The sequence below is a fragment of the Crotalus tigris genome, unplaced genomic scaffold (assembly GCF_016545835.1).
Source record: "Crotalus tigris isolate CLP2741 ecotype Arizona unplaced genomic scaffold, ASM1654583v1 scf7180000023658.1318691, whole genome shotgun sequence".
Lineage (NCBI taxonomy): Eukaryota > Metazoa > Chordata > Lepidosauria > Squamata > Viperidae > Crotalus > Crotalus tigris.
In genome coordinates this window covers 385,891-400,172 of record NW_024100104.1, presented here as the reverse complement: position 1 = coordinate 400,172, position 14,282 = coordinate 385,891, and the positions used below count along the sequence as shown (strand labels likewise).

General features: G+C 37.5%; 1 protein-coding gene across 7 annotated transcripts in view; it reads left to right on the top strand.

Moving 5' to 3' along the window:
* Positions 1-913: 913 nt before the first annotated feature.
* The window catches only part of ANO7 (anoctamin 7), a 55,420-nt gene continuing 42,051 nt past the window's right edge, over positions 914-14,282 (top strand). For 5 of the 7 annotated variants that reach the window (XM_039320548.1, XM_039320546.1, XM_039320545.1 and 2 more), the window contains exons 1-5: positions 914-2,652; positions 5,285-5,339; positions 8,408-8,715; positions 10,300-10,363; positions 11,538-11,698. In XM_039320548.1, the coding sequence (XP_039176482.1) occupies positions 8,449-8,715; positions 10,300-10,363; positions 11,538-11,698 (492 nt within the window). In that variant the 5' untranslated portion in view covers positions 914-2,652; positions 5,285-5,339; positions 8,408-8,448. Of the gene's footprint in view, positions 2,653-5,284; positions 5,340-8,140; positions 8,716-10,299; positions 10,364-11,537; positions 11,699-14,282 lie in introns of those variants that run through there. The other 2 variants (XM_039320543.1, XM_039320542.1) reach the window with 2 other exon arrangements.

Here is a 14,282-nt window from a genome sequence, read left to right as displayed (position 1 = left end):
TCTGAACAAAACCAGAGCAAATAGTCAAATTGTTTGCATTTCTTTCCAAGTAAGAGAGGGTGTTGTATTGATGAATACTACAGCTGAGCTTAGGTAAATGCTTTGAATGTTTTCTCTAGCAGAAAACCCCTGATCACTCCAAATATAATCAAGAATAATCAATTGTATTTCTCAAGATATTTGACCTTCCAGTTTCCATCCCTAGCTAGCATGGCAACAGTAAGTTAGCCAAATACATCCAGAAGCCATCAGATAGCCTGTCAAGGGTAACTGATGATAATGAGGTGGCTTTAAGTGTAAAAACGTTCATCTCTAGCCTCTGTACTAATATTGCAAAATGTATTGATTGAAATCTCTGGTCATCTAGACAAATTGTTCTGAAATCTATTTTTATCCCACAGTATTCCTTGAAAAACAGAAATTAATACCAATAAAGGAGAATATTTGTGGCTCAGGTTGAAATGAGGGATCGTTGGTGTTCTCTGAGCTTGCCTGGTTTCTTCCAGATGTTTCATTACCCTAACTAGTAATATCATCAGTGCTAGTAAGGAGTGCTGTTTGCTATCAGTTTATATTCTGGTGGCTTGCCCTGCCATTGTGGTGGGGGTTTGATCTTTGGAAATGTAGATTTTTCTAATGTCTACATTGAGACGCCTAATTTGAAAAAATTATGTGAAATCTATATCAGTGTCATTGATTTACTGAATGTATGCCCATTTAAAAATTGTCTTGAAATAAAGCATTCTTTGGAGAATTATTAATTATAATATGCTGCTGATACCTTTAATTTAAGGGAAATAATTGGGCTCCTTTTAAATGTTTTTCGGTTGTCTGAAGAGGAGCTCTAAACTTTTTGTTGGCCTTGCTTTGTAATCTTCCAATGCCAAGCACTCTACTCTTCAGTTATGATCTCATAAATGATGGCATTAGAACTCTTACATCAGTAACAGAAGGTGAGGCTTTAACAACTCTATAGGATAGATCTATTTACCTAGTTAAGGTGCAGTTTGCAATTTGAAACTAATATAAATGTTTTGACCTGCCTTAGGCTTTTTGACAAGTTTTAGTCAAATCACTAATTTCTGCTCCAAATTTTTATCTTTATATTAGTGGTCTATGCTTCTGAACTTCAGACAGATAAAACGATTTGGGAAATGCACTAAGATGATTAGACTATTTGTAATATTGTGTAAAGTTTGAGGGTGTTATGTCTTGGTTTAGGAACTTTGCATGCAAAGAGCCATTGACATCTCTCAGACTTTAGGTTTACAATTTTGTGCACTCCTTCTGCAAAAGCAATCCATTGAAATACCTAAAAGAAAATTAGGCAGTGCCAGAAATCCTGAGGCTTTTACATATTTTTCCTGACCAAAAAAATGGTCAATTATCTTTCAAATTTTAAATATAGTTTTCCCCTTCCCAAATGTCACTAATATGATAATATTTTGCTTGAACGTTATTCTTGCTCTACTTTATACTTTAAACTGCTCCTTACAATTCACAACCATAAAATTATTTTAAATGATTTTCCTGATTATTGTAAACTTGATTCTTTAATTCTCACCATTTCACTATGTTATTACTTAATTTTCATTCACTTTATAACATCAGAAGCTGCTTTTTTTTCAGTTGTGCACAAGTACACATAAACATACATACATGTATATTCTACTCAGGTTTCAGCAGAAAGAATACCACTGATGTGAGAAACTAGGGGAGCAATTAATCCAATGCCCCCAAATAGGAAGAGTACAAGAATAACTAAATGCAAACATTATGTAAATCTGTACCTACAAATGAGAAATAGGATTATTACAATAATGATGAATAGATATTCTACAACTTAGGAAGGAATACAACTTTGTGTTAAAAACCAGGATGATCTCTGTACTCACTGTCCAGATGTTCTCAGTAGGAACTTAAAAACTTGCTGTTTGGGAAGTTTAATATGAACCAGATATTTAATAACAATACAGTTCTATATTTTTATTGTTGAAGCTCAACAACTAAGTGCTTTATAAAAACTCTAAGTGAGATCAGCCCTTTCTACAGATTTATAATCTAATAAAATATATATTAGGGACGAGAATTTGAAAAGAGAGGCTAATCAGTGGCTTCTCAGCATCTTCACTTGTTACATTATTCTTATTTTTTTCTCCCTACATCTTTTCTTTTACACAGCAGGAAAAATTGTCTTTCATCTCCCTTTTTTATGCCTTTGTCTTTTATATATTTCTTTTAAGGAAAACTTTGATAAAATGTGTCTGCTTATATTTATATATGAATGTGCAAATTCACACCCTAATATCAAACAAAGGCAAGGTCTGCTAAAAGCTATTAAACAGGATTGCTCTGGGGAAACTGCTTGCAATTTTGAGATTACTCCACCTTATGCACACACCCATGTATTAACCAAAGCAGAACTCTGCTGGAGTGCATGTTAAACAACGTCAGAAAGGCATTGCTGAACAGTGGCATTCACTGTCTTCTAAAGACAAGCAAAGATAAAGGCAGGAAATAAGCAATACAATATACTTAGCATACTTTGCATTTCCTTGGAATCTCTCAGATTTGTCAAATGGATTTATCGGCTGATAATCATTCCACCAAGAGAAGGAGGGTACGAGTGCAATAAGCCCATCACAACACCAGGTACTTTTGTAAACAAGAATGTCTGTTATACATTATGCATAATTTGGAATGACCCAATGCAAAACAGTGTGTACAGAGCTGCTTCATCATCTTGTTGTATGATAGGCTTAAGAACCTGTATCTTATCCCCAATCCTATTTTCAAATTTTTACGTGACGTTCCCATCCCTGTCTCTAGCTGAAGATTTGTTGATAACGTGGAAAACTGAAAGGCATTTTTCTAGTGTTTCTTATGTAATGCTTTTTTAAAAAAAAAAACCCAATGATAGAACACTGGCCTCAGTATGTGATAGTTGAAAAATAACTATACCACATAAAATATCCCATTGTATCTTTTACCCAAAGTTGCAAATGAGCCATTTCATAATCTGCAAGGGACAATTGCAAATGAGCCATTTCATAATCTGCAAGGGACAGTAAAATACTTCCCAGGTAGCTTGCTAAAATAAATAATCCATAGTGGGAAATTTTGGGGGAATTCAGATCTGATTACCCCCACACCCAGAATGTGTAATTACCAACAGGTTGAGTAGTTTTTAAAAGTTGTTTAACTAGCAACAGCTCTGCAATGCTTTTACTGAGAGCAAGTATTTTATTGTATATTTTTTGTGTGTATGTTTGTTGTTTTTACTTCAATCTCTCATTTCCCAACACTTCCACTGTTGGGCTTTGGGGAGGAGTTATCTGGTTGGGAGAAAAAAAGGAAGAAAGAATTATTAAACTTTACCCCCCCCCCAAATAAAAAAAGAAATTGCAACATTACACAATTGCAAAATATTTTTCTTTACATTTCTCTGGACTGCGATCTGGTAAGTTTGCCTATTTTGTAGATTTCCTCAGTTTTATATTAAACTGTTCCTGGCCTGCAACAAAGTGAATGGTGAATGGAGGCAGGGAATAAGAGGTGATGGAAAACGAAATTTTGTGAGTCATACCATATAGGTTGTGTTTTAGCATTTTTGAAATGAGACTGCAGACTTCAGGTGTGCTATGCATTTCCAGGCTTGCAATAAAATTTTGTAAGAATTGACATTTGATAGAGGGGATGAGAACCATCTTGGACTAATTGTTTAGTTTAAATTTATATAATGCACCAGGATAAATTATAATTGTCCTTCTTTCTATCTTGATGTATTGTATAAATCCAGGTCAGGCTCCAGACAATTGAGTTAATTGAGTAAACTAATCTTCTTCTTGTTGTGCCATATCCGTTATCGAACATTGGCGATCATGTTGGCGATCCTGTTTTTAACAGCAGCCGCACGAAAAAGTGCTACTGAGTTTTGTCCAAACCAGTCCCTTAGATTTTGAAGCCACTATGTTCTTCTTCTGCCTGGACCTTGTTTGCCTTCAATCTTTCCCTGGAGGATTAAATAGAGTATGCCGTATTTTTCTGGGTGTCACATCACATGTCCGAAATATTCTAATTTTTGTTTTTTAATTGTTTTGATGATTTCCCTTGGCTTTCCCAGGTGGCTGATCACCTCCTCATTTCTGATCTTTTCAACCCAGCTTATACGTAACAGATGCCTGTAAATCCACATTTCAAATGCTTCTAATCTCTTCAGGTGGCCTTCTGTCAGAGACCAACTCTCTACTCCATAGAGCAGGATAGAAAAAATATAGCATCTGACAAGCCTGATTTTCAGTCTTAGGCTTATGTCATGACTGCAGAAGACCTTTTTCATTTTGAAGGATGCTGTTCGAGCTGAGTAAACTAGTGGAGAAGCTGTATTGTGCTAATACAATATTTGTTAGAAGAGACAGATATTCCTAAACATATTAGAAGTCTCAGTGAAGTCATGCATGTCATGATATTATTGTACAAATGATATAAATGATCTCTGTGTTGATAACAATGCTCATAGCATCATTTGCTCCCTCATCTTTCCTCCCTGCGGACACCCAAGCAGAAACCCTTAGCACATGTACTGCTGTATAAAAACTGAATTTAAAATATTCAATGGCTGCTAAATAATCTGCCTTCTGAAATGAGGCCTTTTAAAAGATTACTTAAAACCATAAAACTTTTCATCATATATCAACTGGATATGAAGTTTTTTAACTACTATACTAAGAGAATTCAGCAAATGGAGCCCTCGCTACCTCTTTCCACCATCTGGCAGAATTGTCTCTTGGAATCTTGAGAGAAATACTCCCACATGGTAAAATTCCTGTAATCTTATTCTTTTTACTCTTCTGACTAAACCTACATGCATATGATTTTGTGAATTGTAGCATATATTTTATTTATTAACAAAAAAAATATACAACCTCAGTGACATGACTGTGGTCAATACAATCCCTAAAGAACACATCCCCCCCCCCAAGCAAACAAATCTATGAAAGATGCTTAAGGTCGGTATCAACATCAAACATACATTCAAAAAGAAAGTTTGGTTTTTCTTGCCTATGTGTAGTGTAGGGCCTTACTTATCTCACCACTGAACTGCATTTTGTTGGCTAGAGCCCTGTGTTCAACTCAGGGAGAAATCAGGCAGAAATCTGCAGCTGCAATGAGAATGGAATATTACAGATACTTTGTTGCTTTTGTTACTTTGTGTAGACCTGAAACTGATGTGTAGCAGTGCTCAGTTGTATTCACTTTTGACTTTATGCTCTTATCTTTCTAGGTGTCTTTTCACTCACTCCAGCTTCTTCTGAGAATCAGAGGGCTAATCAGGATTGGTGAGTTGAAACAACAGATATAACGTCCTCCTTCTCCAAATCATGTTATTCCTGTCCCAAAATAAAAATCCGACCTTGCATGAAATCACTCTTATGATCTGAGGCAAGATTACCCAAGACAAGCTTACGGTCACCTGGAGGTTATGAAATTCTAGGGCTCATAGGCTCAACCCAAAAGGCATGGAGTTTAAAAACACTGATTAATAAAGATCGTGGCAAAATCCAATTTCACTCAATGAAGTTGAGGAGCCCCAGAAAGGTCACTACTGGACAGGAAGGCAGCCAGTACATTAGCAGTATCTTGAGCTGTCCCTGTATCCCACATCCATTTATCTCTGGGGCAGTATTACTAATTACTGCCAAGATCACATGAATTACCACAACAACTCCTTTTCCCAAATCTTATCATTATAGATACTGCAGAACATGAAATACAGCCAGACAGATTTCAGATAGGGTTATATCTCTTTCACTGCCCAACTAGATTTCACTAATTTGCATGAAGTCTGTATGTTTATCTGTTTATTTAAAAAAATATCAACACTATTTAAACACCAGTCCAATCCCAAAAACTTTGAGTAGTATGAATTGATTAGGTATCTCCTCTGTACAGAAGCTTTTACAGAGGCAGCATCCAAGGTGCCCAATGATTCAATTATTCAATCTCCTAGTTGGGGTTACTGGTTTAGAAAAAGGAACCTGCACCAATATGCACATCCTCCTTCTATAATATCATATTCCCCTCCCCTACCATATCTTCTTTGTCCAACACTATTGTTGTATGGTCTTTGACCTTCTCACCCCCAGAGCCATTGCCACATCTCAGACCTTTCTGGCAATCTCATTCAGCATCTCTTACCAGTGTCCATCTTTATTTCATATCGTTTTATATCATCTTCATTTTCCAGTAAATCATTGCAAAGCTTTGTGTTAATTATAATATTCAGTAAATGTACAGTACTGTTTTGTAGCACAGGTAGCCCTTGACTTACAAAAGTTCAAAGTTACAACGGCACTGAAAAAATGACTTATGACCATTTTTCACACTTACAACCGTTGCAGCATCCCCATGATCATGTGATCAAAATTCAGATGCTTGGCAACTGATGTTTATGACGGTTGCAATGTCCCAGGGTCATGTGATCACCTTTTGTGACCTTCTAACAAGAAAAAGTCAATTGGAGAGCCAAATTCACTTAACAACAGTGTTACTAACTTAACCACTGCAATGATTCACTTAACAACTCTGACAAGAAAGATCATAAAAGGGAGCAAAATTCATTTAACAACTTTCTTGCTTAGCAACAGGAATTTTGGTTTCAATTGCAGTTGTAAGTCGAGGACTACCTGCACTATATAGTTCAGTACTATATAATATTGTAAGGCCATGTATAATACTGTAAGGCAGAGGTCCCCAACCTTTTGGGCTCCAGGGACTGATTCTGTGGAGAAAGGTTTTTCCATGGACCAGAGGAGGCGTGGTTTTGTGTGCTGCCTGCATCCCATGGATGGGGCTTTGCTTGTTTGTGCAGACCAGTTGCTGGCATGCTGCGGCCCGGTACCAGTCCATGGCCCAAGGGTTGGGGACCCCTGCTATAAGGTACATTTTACATTTTGTTCATAGTGTAGTAAGATTTATATACAAATTCAGCTGCTGGGTTGAATATCCATTATTAGGGCAGGTCAAGAAGACCATTTGTCCAATGACTATATATTCAAAAACTTGTGAAACAGCATTTTGTCATGCAGTGGCATGACAAAGTAGCAACAATGGTGCATTGGAAAATCTGCAAAAAATATCATTTGCCTGTAAGCAAAAACTGGTGGGATCATAAAATAGAGAAAGTCAGAGAAAATGATAAAATTAAACTGCTCTGGGACTTCAGAATTCAAATAGACAAGCACCTGCAACATAACACCCCAGACTTAACAATTGTCGATAAGAAAGACAAAAAAGTCTGGATAGTGGATGTGGCAGTGCCTGGAGATAGCAGAATAGAAGAGAAAGAACTGGAGAAGATAACAAAATACAAAGACCTACAAATAGAAATAGAAAGACTGTGGCAAAAGCAAGCAAGGGTAGTACCAATAGTAATAGGCTCCTTGGGTGCAATCCCAAAACAACTGGAGCACCACTTGAACACCACTGGCATTGACAAATTTGCTATTAGTCAATTGCAAAAGGTGGCCTTACTAGGAACTGCTTCCATCCTGCGACGATATCTGTAATACCATCAAGCATCCACATCTGCCTATCCCAGGTCCTGGGTAAGGACTTGATAGGTAGACAAAATGCCAAATCCAGTCTGAACATCTGGCTGACTGTGCGATGATCCATAATAATAATAATAATAAAGTTGGAAGGGACCTTGGAGATCATCTAGTCCAACTCCCTGCTCAGACAGGAAACCCTATACCATCTCAGATAAATGGCTGTCCAATCTCTTCTTAAAGACTTCCAGTGTTGGAGCATTCACAGCTTCTGGAGGCAGGTTGTTCCACTGATTAATTGTTCTAACTGTCAGGAAGTTTCTCCTTAGTTCTAAGTTGCTTCTCTCTTTGGTTAGTTTCCATCCGTTGCTTCTTGTTCTGCCTTCAGGTGCTTTGGAGAATAGCTTGACTCATTCTTCTTTGTGGCAACCCCTGAGATATTGGAACACTGCTATCATATCCCCCCTCGTCCTTCTCTTCATTAAACTAGACATTTTCATATAAAGTGAAATATTCAGCAAGTGGGTGGTTGACTGAGGTTATTTTTACAATGACATTTGATTAAGATGTGAATTGAGAAGGCAGTGTCTATCTATTCTCAGAGAAGAGGCCTTAAATTCAAGTTCTGATCATTTATCTGCACTATATTTCCCTCCCCCAAGGGATATAAACTTACAAGGAAATTCTACCGCTTTTGTAAGTGACAGGACTGGTTAGGCAAGAGCAATTTGTGAACATGATCAGTAGGACTAGGAAATGGGAAGGGAGGAAATGAGGCTATTCCTTTTGCAGCGCACAATGCTACAGCTTCTCTGAGCTATAAGGGCAAATTCAGTTTGTTTTTTCTTACCATCCAGACATCCCAGATTTCTTCTTGTCAGTGGCATGAAGAATAAAGATGCAGCGAAGAAAGTCCAGAGAAGATGACAGCTTGATTACAGAAGAACATGATCTCAAAGAAGCCAATTATGGGAGCTTAAAGAAGAATCCTGAGTCAAAAATAAAGGAGTATATTTATGAAACCCTGGCCTTTGGGCCTGAGAAGATTGTAAAGTTGTCCAGTTATGAAAGCCTAGGGGGTGGCTCTGAACATAACTCAAAGGATGCTAACCAGTCCAAGCAGAAGAATGTGGAGGGTTCCACAACCTCTCTTAAAGTCCCACAGGTAAGTAAATGGTAGATGAATGGTCGATCTTTAACTCTTAAATCTTAAAAATCTTTAAAAAGTAATAAAAGAGCAAGATCCAGTTACATTAATGTTTGTATTTGAGTCAGACTGTAACTAGAAACTAGCATTTCTAGCAAAATTGTGCCTTGGAAAGGAGAGTTATAGAAAAGAATAGTAATAGGATTGTTTAGATTTTGAAAAGAGATGGGAAAAAATCTTAAATGCAAAATTGTTAAGAAAATTGTTGTGGAAAGAACTTGCTGAAAACTGTTGATTGAATTTGAGAAATATTTGCCAATGTTAGGTTTGTGCTAAAAATCAAGGAAAAAAAATAAGCAAACAACGAAGAATTGTCTTATAAACCAATAACTGTGTCAAAAAATATACCAAATGTCTAATAATTTGATTCATTTTAAACAGAGATAGCTTCAGTAAAAAGGAGAGAAAGAAAGGGGGCTAGTAACTTGAGCAGCAAGTTTGAGGGTTCCTCTTGGATCTTTCTCCCCAAGGAAGTCTCTCCATTAGAAGACTTCATTGTTTGTTTGTTTTTTAAAGCAGCATTCTTACTTCAGTATAGCCATTAGAGTAGGGACATATTTTTAGCTGGGTAGGCAAAAAGAAGAAAAGAGCTTTCCCCCTCATTTCTTCCTTGTCTGAAAGGAGGGGAAGAATGAGGCGTTATTTAGTTCTCACGCAATTTATTCCATTTCAGTCAGAGGCAGGATCTATTAGATGGGCTTTTCTGATGTAACTAAGTTTTTAAACACCAGCAGGATGAAATAAGCTTGAATTTGAGAATTACAGTATTCCAGTACATCATGATTTAAATATGATTCGTGGTGTTGATTTTTTTTTAAAGTCAACATATATAAGGAAACTAGAATTTGTGTGTCTGTACATACATACATGCGTATGTATTCATATACACAGTAAAAGTAACTTATTATTTATCCTTTCCTTTTACTTTAAATAGGAAAGTTAAAATCAGCATAGATATTATGTGGTGACTACTTCTGTTCTGTGGCTGTTGCAATAGAATAGGGTAGGTAGTAGGATATTTTCATAACTTAGAGAAGAAATCCCAAAAGGCAATGGCAAGCCTGTTTTCTACTGTTGCCATAAAAGTTGCCATAAAAATGGCCAAATTGATGAAATCATCTAAGCTAAACTCAAATCAAAAGAGACTTTATTTATCCTTCATTTATATTGTTTCTTGCCACAAAATGTTAAGAAACAATTCCATTCTTTTTCACAACAGTGGTCAGAGGAAACATCCGAGCTGTAGACAAGGAGCTCGAGAGTAGCTGGTTGCCCAACCCTCTGTAATATACCTGTGTAATGCCTCTTCAGAAGAAAATTCTCAGGAAATAAAGTAATAAACCATCCTAAACCTACCATATATTCTCACAAAGAGGATTTTGCTGCTGTAAAATGTTTTCAAACTTAAAAGAGGCCAGGAACAACCTACTGATCAGTAGAGTAATGATTGCAGTCTAATCTCCTTTTGCCATCAGTGCAGCTGGAGTGGGAAATCTGAGCCAATCTGCTTTTCCATTGATTGTTAATATTTTTTCCCCCCAGAAGAATAAGGGCTGCCTTGTAAACAGCACTGCAAACTTCTTCAGTGATGAAAAGACCAGGATAGGTAAGTAAAGAGATAGCTTACCCCAAAGCACAAAATACCAATATTTTCTTTCAAAGGATGACTCTATCTGGGTACTTGTTTTCTTTCATGCCCTTTCCATTTATCTGAAATCAGTTGTCTTGTAGCTATTGGTCAAATGTCTAGGTCTTAATCTATCATTATTCCTGTTCTTGCAGAAATGTTGATTTATGTCCAATTTAGCTATGGGGCTGTTTTAAGAATTTGTTTGGAAATTGGATTTGTATAGAATTATCTCTACATCCAAAAGGTTTAATGAAAAGTGTAGGTCCAAACCAGACATTGTGATGTGACATCTCAAATTTCATATTTTATTTGAAATACATATTAAAGTGACGGGTTTAACAGGTGCTCCTGTATGCTTAATTCTTTCCCAATCAACAGATTCTCTTTGAAAAGTCCTCTCTACCTTAGTCACAGCCAGTATTTTTCCTCCAGGCACAATATTTTTCCTTAGACATTTCCAATATTTTTCCTCCTTTCGTATACAGTCACCTTCTGGATAAAAGATAATTACAGGGGATGGCATTTTCAGTGGAAAACAATGTAATGAAAATGTACTGAACCTGTACATACTTGTGTCCAGTTATCTCACCAAATATAAAGCATTAAGTGGCCCATGGGACGGCAATAGAAACTGCTCCCCATTTTCTGGGAGTTTTTCTCTAATTAGGACTAAAAAGTTGCTCTACAGTTGATTTGATCTCAGACTCTTTAAGTTCTAATGATGACTCTTATATTCCCAGTGCATGAAAGAGATTAGAAGAATTCATTTTTTAAATTCCATTATTTGACATTTACTATGATAGTATTCAGAGAATCATAAATGTTCTGTCAAAACATTTGTCATGTGAAATACAACATATTTTGGGAGCTCTATTCCTTTCCTCTGGTACTTTTCCTTAGGAGTTAAATTATTGTTGCTGCAGTTTTCCTGGTGATTTTATATTGCCTAGCTGGCCAAAAAAAAGAGACACTTTTTAAAAAATATATTTCAAGAGGAAACTTAACAATCTTGAGGTTTCCTTTTGTCAATTCCATGTATTTCTTCATTTTTACAAATGCATATTAGATAATTATGGTATCTGATTTTACTTTTTTTACTCCTGAAAAATGACTAATGGAATATTTCTACTGTCTATGTGTTCTGCCGCAGACTTTATCCTTGTATGGGAATCAGATTGCCAGAATCCAGAGGGCCAAAATGAAGAGAAAGGCAATCCAAAATCCAAACAAAAGAGATCAATTGAAATGCACAAAGAATGGCGGGAGAAATTTCTGCATAAGCTCCAGATGAAGGGGATCAGTATTGAAAAGGCATGCAAAAAAAAAGTGGATTGCTGACTACAGAGGGGAACATTAACCACGAGAGAAACACTCTTCACTTTAATCTTTCATTGTATCTATCCTCAATTTTATTGGTCCCACCTTCTTTCAGAGAAGAAAGTGAGAATTTTGGCCTACCATAAGCCACTTTAAAACCCTCTTGTTCAGTATTGTAAACAGCTTTAATTCCTCACAAGGCTAAATATAAAGGGAAAACATGAATGAGGCTAGACTATTAGCAAATACAATATCCCTATTTTGCACCTTAGGTATTTACCTATATCTATACAATTCCTACTTTTCCTTTCCAGATTTTGCTTATATTATGCAAAGTCAGCTGACAAAATTTAAAGCATGAATACCTTTTCTATACTGTACATTCGTCTGTACAGTAGTGTCTGACCCATCGTGACCCCATGGACAACGTTCCTCCAGGTCTTCCTGTCCTCTACCATCTTCTGGAGTCCATTTAAGTTCACACCTACTGTTTCAGTGACTCCATCCAGCCATCTCATTCTTTGTCATCCCATTCTTCTATTGCTCTCAATCTTTCCCAGCATTAGGCCCTTCTCCAGTGAGTCCTTCCTTCTCATTAGGTGGCCAAAGTATTTGAGTTTCAACTTCAGGATCTGGCCATCTAAAGAGCAGTCGGGGTTGATCTCCTCTAGGACTGACCGGTTTGATCGCCTTGCAGTCCAGGGGACTCGCAGGAGTCTTCTCCAGCACCATAGTTCAAAGGCCTCAATTCTTGGCGCTCAGCCTTTCTTATGGTCCAACTTTCACAGCCATACATTGCAACTGGGAAAACCATGGCCTGGACTATACGTACTTTTGTTGGCAGGGTGATGTCTCTGCTTTTTAGTATTCTGTCTAGATTTGCCATAGCTTTCCTCCCCAGGAGCAAGCGTCTTTTAATTTCTTGGCTGCAGTCCCCATCTGAGGTGATCTTGGAGCCCAGAAAAATAAAATCTGTCACTACCTCCATTTCTTCCCCATCTATTTGCCAGGAATTGAGAGGGCCGGATGCCATGATTTTGGTTTTCTTAATGTTGAGTTTCAAGCCAACTTTTGCACTCTCCTTCTTCACCCGCATCAAGAGGCTCTTTAGTTCCTCTTCACTTTCTGCCATTAGAGTGGTATCATCTGCATATCTTAGGTTGTTGATATTTCTCCCGGCAATCTTAATTCCAACTTTTGATTCATCTAGCCCTGCCTTTCTCATGATGTGCTCTGCATATAAGTTAAATAGGCAGGGCGACAGTATACAGCCTTGCCGGACTCCTTTTCCAATTTTGAACCAATCAGTGGTTCCGTGTTCGGTTCTCACTGTTGCTTCTTGACCCGCATATAGGTTTCTCAAGAGACAAATGAGATGGTCTGGTACTCCCATCTCTTTAAGAACTTGCCATAATTTGTTGTGATCCACACAATCAAAGGCTTTTGCATAGTCAATGAAGCAGAAGTAGATATTTTTCTGGAACTCCCTAGCTTTCTCCATGATCCAGCGTATGTTGGCAATTTGATCTCTAGTTCCTCTGCCTCTTCGAAATCCTGCCTGCACTTCTGGTAGTTCTCGATCCACATACTGCTGGAGTCTAGCTTGTAGGATTTTAAGCATAACTTTACTAGCATGTGAAATGAGTGCAATGGTGCGATAGTTTGAACATTCTTTGGCATTGCCTTTCTTTGGAATTGGAATGTAAACTGACCTTTTCCAATCCTGTGGCCACTGTTGAGTTTTCCAAATTTGCTGGCAAATTGAGTGTAGCACTTTTACTGCATCGTCTTTTAAGATTTTGAATAGCTCAGCTGGAATACTGTCACCTCCACTAGTAATAGTAATAGTAGTAAAGTTGGAAGGAACCTTGGAGGTCATCTAGTCCAACCCCCTGCTCGGGCAGGAAACCCTAACCATTTGGACAAATGGCTGTCCAGTCTCTTCTTAAAAACTTCCAGTGTTGGAGCATTTACTGCTTCTGGAGGCAAGCTGTTCCACTGATTAATTGTTCTCACTGTCAGGAAGTTTCTCCTTAGTTCTAGGTTGCTTCTCTCCTTGATTAGTTTCCACCCGTTGCTTCTTGTCCTGCCTTCAGGTGCTTTGGAAAATAGCTTAATTCCCTCTTCTTTATGGCAGCCCCTGAGATATTGGAATACTAGCTTTGTTGTTGCTCAGATTTTCTAAGGCCCATTTCACTTCACATTCTAGGATGTCTGGTTCGAGGTCAATGACCATCTCATTGTGGTTATCTGGGATGTTAAGCTCATTCTTGTATAGTTCTTCTGTGTAGTTTTGCCATCTCTTCTTAATCTCTTCTGCCTCTGTTAGGTCTCTGCCATTTTGGTCCTTTATCATGCCCATCTTTGCATGAAACGTTCCCTTCATATCTCCAATTTTCTTGAAGAGATCTCTGGTCCTCCCTATTCTGTTGTTTTCTTCTATTTCTTTGCACTGTTCATTTAAGAAGGCATTCTTATCTCTTCTAGCTACTCTCTGGAATTCTGCATTCAATTGGGTGTATCTTTCTCTTTCTCCTTTACCTTTCGCTTCCCTTCTTTCCTCAGCTATTTGCAAAGC